Source organism: Puntigrus tetrazona, chromosome 24 (genome assembly GCF_018831695.1).
Source record: "Puntigrus tetrazona isolate hp1 chromosome 24, ASM1883169v1, whole genome shotgun sequence".
In the NCBI taxonomy this organism is placed as follows: domain Eukaryota; kingdom Metazoa; phylum Chordata; class Actinopteri; order Cypriniformes; family Cyprinidae; genus Puntigrus; species Puntigrus tetrazona.
The window spans coordinates 19,203,688-19,218,448 of NC_056722.1; the positions used below are offsets into that span (position 1 = coordinate 19,203,688).

The window sequence follows — 14,761 nt, forward strand, 5'->3', positions numbered from 1 at the left end:
TCTGTACTCTTCTGGAAGTCCTAAGCTGGCCTGCTGACTTATCACACTGTCTATTAACCACAGGGTGAGCATGTGCGATCTCGTTCAATCTCTTTCGCCCCGCCCACAACTCCTCCTCCATGGGCTCGTTCCTTTACTACAGATACTCCAATGTTGTTTCTTAGTTTTCTTGATATTCCTTGAATCTACCTTTGTCACGTCTTGCGGTAAGGATGTCTCCGTGGCGTGTTCTGATTTTGCTCAGCATCTTCATGCATTGTAAAGGTAAGAGATAGGACTTCTGTCCAGCAGATTACACTGCTGATTTAATTTGGCTAACCATTTGATCTCATTTGACTCTTATTATCTGGGGACTTGGCTGAATCCTTCTCATTTTAAAATGTTTAGTTATGACTATATGGACATTTTTTATCTGGGATGTTTTTTTCAGTGTGATTCAACATTTTGTATTTATGATATTCAACTATGAGATGAGCTTCAACCACATTAGCTATCATGTTGTGTTTGGGGTCTGAAAGACCTGATGACCTATTGAACATTTAGGATGATGTCTTATGTAACTATTGTAAGGCACTTTAAGTGTCTCCCAAAGTAGATCTTTATAGTATTTAAGTTAGACGTCTCAAAGTCCCAATAAATGCACAGAATTCAACTGCAGCTTGAACCCAAACATTGCTAGAATGGAAACATCTTGTGTTTTTCAAAAAGTGCATGTTCACTTTGTCAAGAAATAGACACACAAACTTGGATTTGGAACAATAATTTGAGGAAGATAAGATGTTAACTTTTTTTTTTACTTCTGGTCCAAAGACTTAATGATTTATTTGTATTCTGTTTTTGCCAATAATATTTCAGTGACGTGTGTAATGAGTAATGCTTGCAGATGGCAGACATAACAGATCAGCGTGAAAGAGGGTTAAATGCAATGAACCCCCATGCAGCTCGTGTGACTGACACCTGTAATCATCTCAGATCTTTTTACCGTGGGAAAAGGAGGGGGCAGGGAAACATGTGGAAGGAGAGGTGGGATGATCTGCTTTTTTATAGAAGCATGATCCAATTGTGACTTACGTGCGGGCTAATTACGGAGCACAGATGACCTCTAGGGTCGGAAATCTACATGGAAAACCTGAGAGGTTGCATGGCTTAAATATGAGGTGGACACATCATATGGTGTAAGGATCTGGCGGATGATGAAAAAGATATTCTGCAGGTTGACGGCAAAGAAAAATGCAAGCATGAAATGTTGACGTGTTTAGTGGAGATGACGCACAGCAAGATGAACGGGAACTGGGTCGCTAAAATCCAGTCTTACTTGCGGATCAGTCTGTGTAGATATTGGGAAAAACATTAACCTTTGTAAGTTTTCCTCCAAAATGCACAGAAGGAAATAAATTGTTTTCAGCAGTTTCCAAAAAATCGGAACTGGGAATATTTTTAAATGATCAACTAAGGCTTTGAAACCAGGAAGCAAAACAGAGCACATGTATAAATTTCACTGTACTACATTTTTCGTGTCATTTTGAGTGACCCTTACTTTCTCAAATTTTAAATCTCACTGAAGTCTGCAAAAAAAAATAGTGTGTTATGATATTATTTGAACTAATCAGCAGAGCCAAGTAGCACTATGCTAAGCTAGATGGCTAAGCTGTGGCTAAGCTTGCTAAGAGAAGGCTAAATGAGGAACACAAAAATAGGAAAATATTTAATTTGAAAATATTCATGCAAAAAAAAATAAATTAAAGAAAGAAAAAAAGTTTTAAAATTTTACATTTCAAATCGTGCACTAAATACCCATTTAATATAACTCAGCCAACTGAATTGACAACCAGAAAGTATCCAAACTATTTTATTTCTTTATTTCGATTTTTTTTTTTTTTACTTAATATTGAATAACGGGAAACATCAGCTTTGTTTTGTGTGGATTTCTGCTTATTATGTGTTTACACAATATTTTGTTTTACATAAATGTCAATCTTGCAGTGTTATTTTAGTATAATTTATATAGGCTAATATAATATTTACTAATAAAAATTAATAATTCTAAATTAATATGAAGAAAATTGCATTTTCTTTAAATTATTTTCACTTTAGTTTTTTTTTTCTCTATGAGCATCCTATAGCTGTATTTATTTTCACAATTAGTAATTTTACTACCCAAACTTGCCACAGCAACATTTCTAATTTTCATTTAAGTTAAGTGTGATTTTTTTTCTAAAACAAACCTGTCAAGAAACAAAGTCATAAAAAGCCATAACAATTATTCAGTTCAGCTCTATTCAGTTAATCTCTTTTACTCTTCAAAACACAGACCATTAAACCTGTGTCTTCTGTCGTTAGGTGAAGACAGCGATTGCGACAACTTCACCGATTTGGATTTCCATGAGTCTTTCATGGGGACCTATCTGTACGTGCGCCTGCTGCTCTACACCCGTGCAAACCTTGAGTGTGGTCAGGAACTCCCACACCATAACTTCACCCAGGAACCCCTGTTTAATGTAACCAGACCCACTACTTTTGTCATACATGGGTACCGGCCCACAGGCGCACCGCCTATCTGGATCAACCACATTGTGCACCTGTTAGCAGCACAGAAGGACATGAACATTGTAGTAGTGGATTGGAACAGAGGGGCGGCCAATCTCAATTACTTCACGGCTGTGGCCAACACACGGGGTACCGCTGTGAACATCACCGGCTTCATCGAGAGTATGGAGGTAGGGTCAGTAGTCTTTCATTAGCGTTTCAGTACTATAATAGCTTTGGTCAGTAATGTCTTCCGATTTAATCAATATGGCGTTGCTTTCAGAAAGAGGGAGCATCTCTTGACTCCATCCATCTGATTGGGGTCAGCCTGGGCGCACATGTGGCTGGGTTCATCGGCGCAATGCTGAGAGGACGGGTGGGCAGAATAACAGGTGAGATTTAGGAAAGCCAATGAAACTAAACCAGTTCTAACATCTTTAGTTATTTGAACTTGTCCAATAAATATTGTTTGCTAAATGCTTCAATCAAGGTCTGGACCCAGCAGGACCAATGTTTGCCAGTGCTCCTCCTGAGGAACGCCTTGATCCAACTGATGCCCAGTTTGTAGATGTGCTGCACACAGATATGAATTGTAAGTATAATAAATTTAAAGCTGTGGTAGAAACAGCTGCGGAGTAGCTCAGTACCTACACGATTAGTCATCAAAGGTCGAAGGTCATCCATACCTACAAAACATTTGCACACTCTGCACAGTATGTTCTACTAAAATAGTATTAGGCTACATAGTGTGCCAAACATAGCCTAAAAATCCCATGCTCAAACACTGTTTCCTGTCGCAGCTTTTGGCCTTAGAGGAACCCATGGCCATATTGATTTCTATGCCAATGGTGGATTAGATCAGCCCGGATGTCCCAAGACCATCTTCTCAGGTCAGTAAGTTAAGATAAAACATTTGGGAAAGATCAAGGTTGAGATCTGATGTAATGATACTGTATATCACATACAGAATACTCTCCAAATAAACCACAAAAATGCAAAAAACTGTCCGTTTAGTCAGGATTCTGTCATAATTAAATTATGCAATACTCACAATGGGATTGAGTTGATTAGAGTTGTGTTAACATGTAATCTCATTCCTTCTCTTCTCCACAGGGAAATCTTATTTTGTGTGTGATCATCAGAGGTCTGTTTTCCTGTACCTGTGCGCTCTGAATCACACCTGTAAACTTACAGCATACCCGTGTTCCTCATACAGTGACTTCCTCAGCGGCCATTGTTTGCAGTGTGAGACCTTCAAGCCTGCTTCCTGTCCTGTTCTGGGTAAAAGCAGTACATCTAGTAATTAACCACAAGAAATGAGTAAACATGGAAATGAATAAACAGTGTAACTTACATTTTACACACAATATTGCCAGGTACTGCCAGCCTGCTTTTGCTAAACCAATAAAAAAGTAAATTTACTAACAAACTACGCTGAAATTATTTGGTGTAGAAACATTTTGATTCAGAAATTGTTTGTAAATTTGTAAAGTGAAGATGTTAAGTAGTCTCCCGTGTCTGAGCAACAAACAGTAGTTATGTTTCTTTTTAAAGGAAACAGTTGAATGTTGAAATGTATATTACATCATTTATACGGATATACATACATATGCTGTATGTGTGTCTTTATATATGCATAATAAATATACATAGCAGGCCTATAAAGATATACTATGTAAAAAAAAAAACACTTTTATTTTGGCTGCAATTTGAAGGCTACTTGTCGCTAGCTACTGCTGTAATCATAGAGCGATTTATAAAAAAAAAACGAATACTTTTATTTAGAAAATATGCATTATTACATCAAGATACCGTACTTTTATGTTACAAAAGATTTTTATTTAAAATGTTCTTTTGAACTTTCTATTAAATAAAGGACATCACAGTTTAGACAAAAATATTAAGCAGCACTGTTTTCATCGCTGACAATAGCAAATGCTTCTTGAGATTCGAGTGAAGTGATACAAACAAAAGCTGTTATAATGTATGATTAACGTATATAATCTTCTTCTTCTTCAGGTTATGACATGAGCCAGTGGAAGAATACACTTTTAAGATTGGGGCAAACAAGAGCATTTTTTTCAACTACGGCAGACCTCCCCTACAGCAGTAAGATTGCAGCTCTGTAACGCTCACTGCAGAAAATGTTTTGTCACAAAGGGTTTGTGCAATATTCTGATTTCTCATTTTAACAGAGACAAGTTACAGAGTGGACCTAGTTACCTGGAACCAGTTTCTGCGCTGGGGGGTGGTCATACTCCGACTGTACAATGGAAAAAACGTAACAGAGTCCCAGATAGATACGTACGTAAACTGCAATAATTACTTTATATAGATTCATTCATGTTTGCCTTGTCATCGTTTAATGTTGTTTTGTATGTTTTTGATAGTAAGCTGATGAGGTTTGAGCAGTATACATCCACTCGAATACTGGCACAGTTCGATGACGATTTATATCCAATTCAGAAAATCTCTTTAAGGATTGTAACTGGGAATGTGATTGGACCTCGATACAAGATAAGGCTGCTTCGTATTCGAATAACCCCACTGGAAAATCCAAACAGGTGAATAACTGCAATTACTTTGTTACTGCCCATCAAAACTGTCCTAAACTAATGAATTAATACACTACTGTTAAAAAGTTTAGGATCTATATTTTTGAAAGAAGCCTTTTACGCTTAACAAGGCTGCATTTACATGATCAAAAGATACTAATATTACAAATATTTAATGCATGCTCAACAAAAACAGGCATTTAATTATGCTGTCTGCTCTTTTCCCCCCAACAGGCCTCTAATGTGTCGATATGACATAATTTTGGAGGAGAATGCTGAGGTGTCTTTCAAACCATTGTCCTGTGATTAATCTCATCTGTAGAAAATCACATTAAAATGCCTATCTGAACTATAAGAGACATTTCAAGGGGTCTAAACGGTTAAAAACTTTTAGTGCCTTTTCTGTGAGATTACTACTGTGATTATACTAGCGCACATATTCCAGTGTTGAGGGCAAAGTTAAAGTGCAGTTTTACAATATTACATTCTGACGTCTGCTGGAAAAATTTATAACATCTCTGTATAGTTGTATATATGTATGAACCAAATATTCTACTGTAAAGATGTTTTACATGTACAGCTTTTGCATTCTTTTGTAAAATAAATGATTTGGACTGCCAGCACCTGAAGCTTCATTTAAGAACGTTTTGGCACAAATACATTTTATTTACACAGCATTTTATTTGCTACTTTGTTTACACAGCAGGATACATCAAATATGACATAATTTTGTCACTTGAGGGTATGACAAAAAGTCAGTATTTTAGTATAAAAGCAAAACCATCCATGTGTTGCATACTGTTATGAAATGTAAAATTACCAATTAAATTTGCATATTGTATAACATTGTAATTAATGTCTTGAAAATATTGTGGAATATCAAACCAAAAACTAAACTGCAGTTAACAATGAAGAATAATGTTATAGTATTAATAAGAAGAGGGCAAGGTGATACTTAAACTATCACTTTAACATGCCCTATGAGCTTTCCTATTTTATTTGTTTCCATCTTCAAATCAAATAATCTTTACAAGGGGTTTCCTTGAATCAAAAAAATGGTAATGGGAATAAAAAAATTGATGAAAAATATCCACCAAATGTGGAGAAGCAGTTGACCTTAAATCAAGGTTTTAGTGGTTCTGATATCAAAATGGAAACAACAAAAACATAGATGTGCACAAGTGTCCTCGGATTTGAATTGTTGACTTTCTTCTCCCGCACTGCCACCTTCAGGTAACAAAAATTTAAAAACAATAGAACAACAACAACAACAAAAAAAGAAGAAGAAGAAATGAATACTTTTTTGAAATTCAGAGAAATAAATGTATACACATATTGATTAGTGAAAACAAAAAACATTTATTTAAATCAAAATGTACATAAAATTCAAACACATTTTCCTTACCACTATTTCAAGTCCTTCGTCCACGTGGTCTGCTTTTCCGATTCCGAAACTTCGCCTGCTGGTTTAAGTTCTGTCTTTTAGGAACTGGCATTCTTTGACGGGGACCATCCTGAAGGACCAAAATGATTCATTGGATGAACAATTATACTCTCAGAAACAGACATGTTTCACATGAACAGCAACTCACCCACTGACTCTGATGCTTATGGTCTTGCTCCGACCACCTAAAGTTCTCATCCGCTTCTTCAGGATCATCACTCAGATAGTGAGGCTCACTCTCTTGACTTTGGAAAGACAATAGCATTAGACAATAGTTAACTGATCTATGGCCTAATTCTGGCTTAGTCTAGGCAATAATTGTGTTTATTTAAAATACTGGCATAGCAACAGTGTTGGGCACGTTACATTGAAAAAGTAATTAGTTATAGGTACTAGCTACTTCTCACAAATAGTAACTGAATTGGTGCCAATTTAGCATTACAAGATGATAGAACTTCAGTATTTAGATAAACCATAAATGTATATTTGTTGACTAAGCTTAAGACATTAGCGTTTCTAGAAAAAGATAATTGTGATAAACTAAATGGTAATACTAGGAATTATACTACTGATAACAATAAAAGTTGCACTAGAATTAATGAGCTGCTGGATTTATAAATATTAATCACATAGTCTCCGTTTGCTCAAATCAAAATAGGTGAGCGCCAGCCAATAAGATGGTCATTAGCACATTAGTTCCACCAATTACCAGTGAAACCGCCAGTTCTTAAAAGCTGACAACATCAAAAAAGAACACCCTTATTTTTCACAAGACAATACAATCAAGAATATCATTTACAATGTGTACATCAATTCTGTGTTTTAGGTAACACTCTATAGCTCTGTATCTTTCTTTGTGTGTTTAAGTCAAAGCTTCGGTGACCAGTGCGCCTTCACACTAGAGTTTATGGCACACCAAATACAGGTACATTACACTACGCATCCATTAAGATGAATTGAGCCTAATATAAATAATAGTAACGCCACATTTTATTGTCACTAATGGAAACCGCTAACACAAACACTTTTCAGTCCATACCCCTCAGGAGCTGCTGGAATAAAGTTTCCCCCAGCAATGGTAATCTTCACACCCTCAACACGCTGTTGTCTTCTTCGCTCCAGGTCATACCTGAGGTCACCAGGGTCGGGGACAAGCTGTCGTCTCTGAAGCTAGCAAAACATTTCAAATTTGAACCAACATACATTAAGTATTCCAAATGATATTGATGAACTTGAACTTGATCAACTTACTGGATCCGGCCCTATGTTGCAGAAGATCTGAGTTTCTGATGAAGGCATTCTGTGTTGCCTATGACAAAAGAACAGAATTTTCGTGCATATGGCTTATCGCATATCGTGTGGAGAAATTTAGGATTGGGGCCTATTAAATCTTTAATCATAAATAAAAAACATCAACAACAACAACAAAAAAAAACAATAGCGATGATTAAAGTCTTACTAATGAATAAAACAAGCTAGCTGACAAGTGTACCTATTCATGGCTGGTGTCATGTTTCTCATCTCCTCCTCCTGATCTTCTTCTTCCTCCTTAAACTCATCTTGGAGTGAATAATACTGTTCATTTGCAAAACGTTCATTAAGTGTGATGCCTTGGCCCCTAAAGAAATTTTCTGCAAAACAAATAAAACAACTAGTTAACTAAAAACAAACTTTGCTAAGTAAATAAGCTTCCTAAGATACACAATATACTGCCAAGTTAATCTATTGATGGCTGACCTTTAACTTGGTGCACAAGGGTGATGATCTCTTGGGCAAATGTCCCAGAATGCACTGCTGATTCCCTGTAAGTTCCAGAATGCTCCAGCAGAGGAAGGAAATCAAGGCGTTGTCGACCCACGTTGACTAAGTCAAGAGATAACTGTCTATCTGAAGAATATCCTAAATGACTGGACAAGAGGTCACATGATTTACAGAGATATAAGGTCCCATTACGGCTTTAAAATTCTTCTTTCAACATATTAACCAGATGACAATACATATGAATTCCTATAAATGGGAATAACAAAGTACAAAGTTTAGGTACAAATGTTCAGTAGTAAAGTTAAAGATTAACCATAAACACGGCAATGTTTATTTTAAATTCAAAACAATTGGTCCTTTACCAATCATATAATCCCTTTTATCTAGAAATTAACTTCTTTTTCTGAAAACAATTTACTGTAACCCAGTAAATAAAAAGTAGGGGAACAGTGATTGAATTGTTTTAAGAATGTGTCATTTCAGTTAAATTTAAGCGGTGTGCTAAAAAACTAAATCTATACCAAACAATGTAGTGCAAGAATTTAAGAATGTTATTTCATCTATAATTGGTGACTGATAACCCAAACCCCTTTGCTAAATAAAGCGAGTGAGAAATGTCCAACATTCCACAATTCACTTTTCTTTCTTTCAAGCGCAGAGTATTTAAAATAAACTTCTTTTTTGAATTCTCAGTGTGAACATAATAATAATAATAAATATGGCAAGTTCATGCCTCTCCTCTCACTGTCATTGTGTTTCCATTCAGAGGATCCTCCAAAATGTGCCAAGACATGGCAACCAAAACAATCAGTCAAAACAATGTGTTCATTGTGTTTTTTCCTGCAGTTAAAGATCTTGAGCTTGAGTAGTCTTGAGAAATTATTAGATACATTGAACTTCACAATAAACTCATTAATGGGAGCGATGGCATCAACTTTAGGTAATTGCTGGAAGTTCTGAAGATCTTCGGTTGGGTTGGCGTCTTCATAGATCCCTTTTCTTGCTGAGTAAAAAGACCCATCCTCCAATTTTAGCAATGACCACAGACTTGTCCTTGGCATATGGCAAATCATTTCTCATTAGCAATTCTTGCTGCTTGACTGTCTTGGGGATGAAATTAAATGCCTGTTGGCACTTGCTTCAAACAAGTTCATCAGTAAAAAGGTATTATTGTCGAATTTGCAGTTGTCACTTGGGTCTTCCATTGTCTTTGTTGCTAAATCCTTGTGAAAATACCTTAACACAACAGATGCATTCAGGAAACATGGCAAAAATTTCTTGAAGAATCTTGCAGCCATATCTACAGAATTTCCATCACTTACTGATACAACGGAATGACTTTCAAATACAAGTCCAAATATAAAAACAAGGTCCTGTAGATCATCTGGTAATTTATGGTGCTAGCAATGCCAAGGACATGGGTTTGTGCGGCAAGGAATAAGGCACTGTAAACATAAATCTCTGGACTGAGGTGTCTTCCAAATGAGTACATACAAAACTGCTTCAAAACATTGCAATGTCCACTTGAATAGAATATTTTGAATATGCTTCTTTGGTTTCTTTTAGTATGAATTGACAGCTGATAGTTCTACACAATGGTAACATCACAATGGTGTGTCTTCTTTAACCCAAGCATCTTTGTCCACCCACGTTCCACTACTCATTCAAAGCAGAATGGGTGACTGCTGAATGAGATTGTCATCATCAAATGAAGGCTAATAATCACAAATCTGTTTCCATGGGCATCTGCCTCAGAATTTTTTTTTCCTGCATATGCAGTTTTTCCCGTGGTAAAAACATCAACCAATACCTATTAGAAGAGTACAAGCAAATATTCCGCTTGGCGAAAGTCACATCCGAGACGTTTCTTGAAGATAGAAAGTGACTGTTTTTCCTTCATCGGCAAATTAAATTAACTGTGCTTTCAGCCTCATCTTCTTCCTCTCAAACATGGCCATACGTCTTCCACCACAAGGAAAACTGAAGTGGGTGACAGGTTGAATGCTGTGGACATCTGGAAATCTTGCGCATACCTACTCGACTTCAATTGCGATTATATAGTTGCTGACTTACCTGCAGTCAATAGAGCTTTAAGTAGAAGAGCTCAAATCCTGTGGGGTACTGGTATTTTGGTGGAGACATCATCTTGAATAGCCAAAATGTGGATGAAAAAGTGGGGACTAATTTTCTTTTGCCTGTGTTGACTGGTGGAGAACATCATCCTTAACCAATGGTCCTTAACCAAATCCATGTAATTCCAGTGTAGTATTTCAGACATCTGATGAACCATTAATATGAAGAAATTAACAGCAGAAAGATGTGTTTTCAATAGGATTTACTCCCAACATGGTAATTTGGTCCTGTGACATCCACGAAGAATTAAATGAAGAGTGAAAATGAAAGGCAATCCAAATCTCCATAGGAGAAACATCCACATGTTAAGACATGTCAAAAAAACATAGCACACTGCATCTTGGATATTGGATCGGATATCTTTTTATGCAATCTGGAATTTCTCCGCATACCTTCTGTAGCCATTTTCTTGTGAATGATCACCAGTAGTGTCCTTCTCCCATTGATCCCATTTAAGGATGAATCAGCCACTTCAGGGCCTTGATGTAATCCATGTTCCTGATTACTGAAAGATCTGTAGTTCGCACTACCAAACATCTGCTTGAACCAGACGTGTACATTTGTGTGCCAACACAATAGTACAAGATGAATACTTCAGAAATATCAGATCAATCCTTGGTCATTGCTCCCTGGTTTGAACGAGATGGATTCAAATGATGGACAAGAGATATGAATGTCACGAGACACATCCAAATATCCTCAAAAATCCTTTCCTTTTTAAAGCTCTTCAGAGGCCCATCCAAGATATCTTGGGAACCTTGAATGAAGATTATTCTTGCAGTCATCACATCTTCAATACCCATGTACACAATGACAATTAATGCCCATTACTAGGTATTCTGGATGCAACTCAACACTTCCCACTGAATCTTCTTGATGTTCACAGTCTGTAGACTTTATGTCTTCATGTGTGGCGACAGTGGACACAGAAAAGAGGCATGAACTTTTGACCCTAACCAAAAGTCGTACGACAATGATACTATACCTGCTTTGCCCAACGGCGCGACTCATGTCCACCTTGATCTTGAGGGTCTCCTGTTCACTGAAATCCATTCTAGTTGCAGGAACATTAGTGTTTGGCGTCCTGTGATACTCAGCCCTTTGATGAACCACTCCTTGCCCCATCATCCTTCCACGATTCCTTTGTGATCTCTCTTCCTCCCAATCAGCGACAGGTTCTCTTTCTCTGTTCCTCAAATCAACATCCATCAAATCCATTTCCCTTCGTGCTTCTGAGTCTCTTGAATGCGACTCCATTTTAGGTTGATTTATGTGTCTTGCACGCTCTCTTCCTTGAGATTCTCTTTCATAAGAAAAGTAGTTCTTTCTTGATTCCTCTTGGGGGTTACTATTTGGTCGTCCGCCATGTCGATCTTGTATGGTACGAGTTTGAAAGGCTTGGTCTCTTCGATCTCGACTCCTCTGGGTTTCACTTGTCCTAGGTGGGTCTCTGCTCCTCAGATTGCCACTCGTTTTGGGGGGATCGCGGCTCCTTGAGTCTTGTTTTGAAATTCCATGATCGTGTTCCACAATGACAGGTGCACGACGCGGACTGAAGCCCCTGTGATGGTCAACAAATTTATCCTGCAGACCAAAATCTGTAGTAAATCCTTCAGAAGGAGGGTGTTGCTCCCTATAATCTGACTTTGATGACCTGTATTAAGAAAGCAAGTAACATTTGTCCAAGATTAGAATGAAATTACAATAATACATGTTTAAAGGAACAGTACAATTAACCGGATCTATATAACAAAAACAAAAGAAGTGCTAACAATAAAGATTTAATTTATTAAATATATATCTTTATCAAAATTAAAGTGCTAAAACGTAACAGATCTAATTAGAAAAACATTTATCCAAAGAAAGTGACTGAATCCTTTCTTCTTTTCTTCATTCCTCTCCGTCCACGTCAGGTGTATGAAGCGAGGAAAGAAATACATTCTTGTACCTCTCTGAAAAGGAGCCCCTTTCTTGATATTGACCGCCATATTCTTCATTATGATATCCATAATCCATTCTGTCCTGTCTTCTTCCTTCGGCATGTCTTTGATATGGCCTGTCCCTGGATTCTCTGTGGTTATGTTGTGAACTGAGCTCCTTATCAACGCCTTCATTCTTGCTCCAGCCTGGTGATGGCATCCTGTAGCGCTCTTCAACACCAAAATGTGTGTGATCAGGTGAAGGTAACCTTTCCCTAGGCAGCCTCCTTGGAGAATGCGGCGACCTTTCTTCATCACCCTGCATGTGGTATCTGGTCATAGGTGAAGCCCCTCTTTTTTGAGCATGTTCTATTGCATCAATAAAATTGGCCCAGTGGTCAATATGTTTCTCTCCTTGATAGGAATCTTTGTGCCAATGTGTGCTACTTTCTACTTTGTTGACATATTCAGGGTTTCTCCACGCATCAGACTGTACCGATGAATGTATCTGGTTATCATATAATCCTTCCGTTCTCCTCCCATGAAGAGTTGGAATTCTGTTAATATTCGAGAGGTTCAAGAAGCTGTTAATAACCAGCAATGCAACAACAAATTAACGTTTTTTGTAACACCGACTTTAGATTAAATACCTTGAAAACAAGGGAGATCTCGAACGCGGACGTGACATTGTTTCCTTGAAAAACAAAAAACTATTAGCCATTAAAAAAAAAAAAAAAAAAGTATGCAACCGAGGTCTCCAATCTGAACCAACGTTTTAACTCCGTAGTTTTTCAGCAAAATACAATAGCACAATATGGCATATTTTAAATATACCCTTTCTAAAATCCCTCATGTTAAATATAAAACTCAAGTTTATATGAATTATGAACCTGAATGTGGTCACAAGTTTAAACAAACTTATTTTGACGTTTCCACACATTTTGAACAGTGAATCTGCATGATTGTTTTATTATTATTATTAGAAAATTTTCCATTTTTGTCAATTTGTGAAATAAATTTTAACTATTATTCTGAAGTACCTATGCTAGAACCAATCAAGGCTAGAAGAAAAGCCTTCAAAAAAAATCTTTGTAAAGTTTCAATGACAAGAACCCCATCCCCTCCCACCAAAGATTCAAGTAGCTATTTTTTCTTTTACGCTTTCATATATACATTTATATAAAAAAATACCACATCGAGTAGACGTTATTGTAGTAAAACATCTTAACAGTTAAGCTTTAGAAACTCTATTCTAAGCTCCACTGAGAAAACACAAATGCTATCAATACTAGGGTGACAATAAGAGCCATTTAGCCAGGATTTCTGTATTGCTTTGATTGAAAAGTACCTCGAGCGCGTTACACCGATCGGTCCGCACGCAAACAAACCTAAAACCTACATATTTAGGCAACATAGAAATCCTGGCCAGGTCGCGTCCGGGAAAATGGCTCCTATGATCACCCTAATCAATATTACAACGTGGTACGTTATGACAATTAAAAACTCACATATAATGTGATATAAAATAGAAATATAAAATAGCTTTCAAAAGCACTCCAAATAAAACAGTAACTCGTTACACTAACCAACGTTACATTAATAATTAATATTCCTCAATATTTCCATGTAATAGGCCTGCTCAACACAAACTGCCACGAAATCGACGATGATGCTAGAGTATGGCATAATTAAAGCACATTTCTAGAGAAACACACTCTAAAAGAAAAAAAACAAGTTATAGAATAAAACGACAGTAAATAAAATCGCAGTGCGTTAGATAGTGTTAGCTTCACATACCCCGCAAAACGGTTTCCACACACAGCTAGACGATGCGTCCACCAAAATACCAGTTTCTTGCGAAAGAACAGACTGTCGCGCAATGAACTACATGACAGATTAAAGCTACGAGAATCAGAACGACGGCTCAAATATTGGTAGATTGTTGATGTATGTATTTTTCCACACGACCAACTTCACCCAGCGAGCCATATACAAGCTTGACCCGGAAGAGAATCAGTGACTGATTCATAGTGCGCGACACTGGCCCCTACAGACACCTCTGTACACACACACACACACACACACACACACACACACACACACACACACACACACACACACACACACACACAAAACACATTTTTAACTTTTACAAATATTTCTAATATCATTACACAATTAAACTTGTGATTAATTAAAACGTGTTTAAGTTTAGGTTTTATATGATATTTAAATAAAATTAAATATTTAATTAAATATTTAAGTAATTAAAGTAAATTAAATATGTATATGAAAATGTATCTAAACAAAACTATTTCTGAAATAGAGAAAATGCAAAAGGTAATTAAAAAAATATTAAACCATTGTTTTGGCTATATAAAATTACAGTTATGTTATACACTGTTAAACTATTATATTTATAT

General features: G+C 36.7%; 2 protein-coding genes across 3 annotated transcripts; one reads left to right on the forward strand and one right to left on the reverse strand.

The window, feature by feature from the left end:
* The first annotated feature begins 172 nt into the window (after nt 1-172).
* Nucleotides 173-5,900, forward strand: lipib (lipase, member Ib). Its single transcript, XM_043225864.1, has 10 exons — nt 173-264; nt 2,341-2,717; nt 2,810-2,918; nt 3,017-3,118; nt 3,327-3,416; nt 3,640-3,807; nt 4,546-4,635; nt 4,722-4,830; nt 4,917-5,090; nt 5,316-5,900. Exons 1-10 carry the CDS (start codon nt 213-215, stop codon nt 5,389-5,391), a joined length of 1,347 nt encoding a protein of 448 aa, XP_043081799.1. The 5' UTR covers nt 173-212; the 3' UTR covers nt 5,392-5,900.
* Nucleotides 5,743-14,360, reverse strand: zgc:112982 (uncharacterized protein LOC503771 homolog). 2 transcript variants are annotated; one of them, XM_043225862.1, is made up of 11 exons: nt 14,136-14,360; nt 12,989-13,032; nt 12,368-12,895; nt 11,405-12,073; nt 8,263-8,432; nt 8,018-8,156; nt 7,777-7,834; nt 7,565-7,695; nt 6,674-6,770; nt 6,487-6,595; nt 5,743-6,308 (listed from the first exon to the last, which is right to left on the reverse strand). In XM_043225862.1, the coding sequence occupies exons 2-10, from the start codon at nt 13,024-13,026 to the stop codon at nt 6,494-6,496; spliced, it is 1,932 nt and encodes a 643-aa protein (XP_043081797.1). In that variant the 5' UTR covers nt 13,027-13,032; nt 14,136-14,360; the 3' UTR covers nt 5,743-6,308; nt 6,487-6,493. The 2 variants fall into 2 exon arrangements, with proteins under 2 accessions (XP_043081797.1, XP_043081798.1); XM_043225863.1 differs by lacking the exons at nt 12,368-12,895; nt 12,989-13,032 and having other exon boundaries at nt 14,136-14,311.
* Between the last annotated feature and the right edge of the window lie 401 nt (nt 14,361-14,761).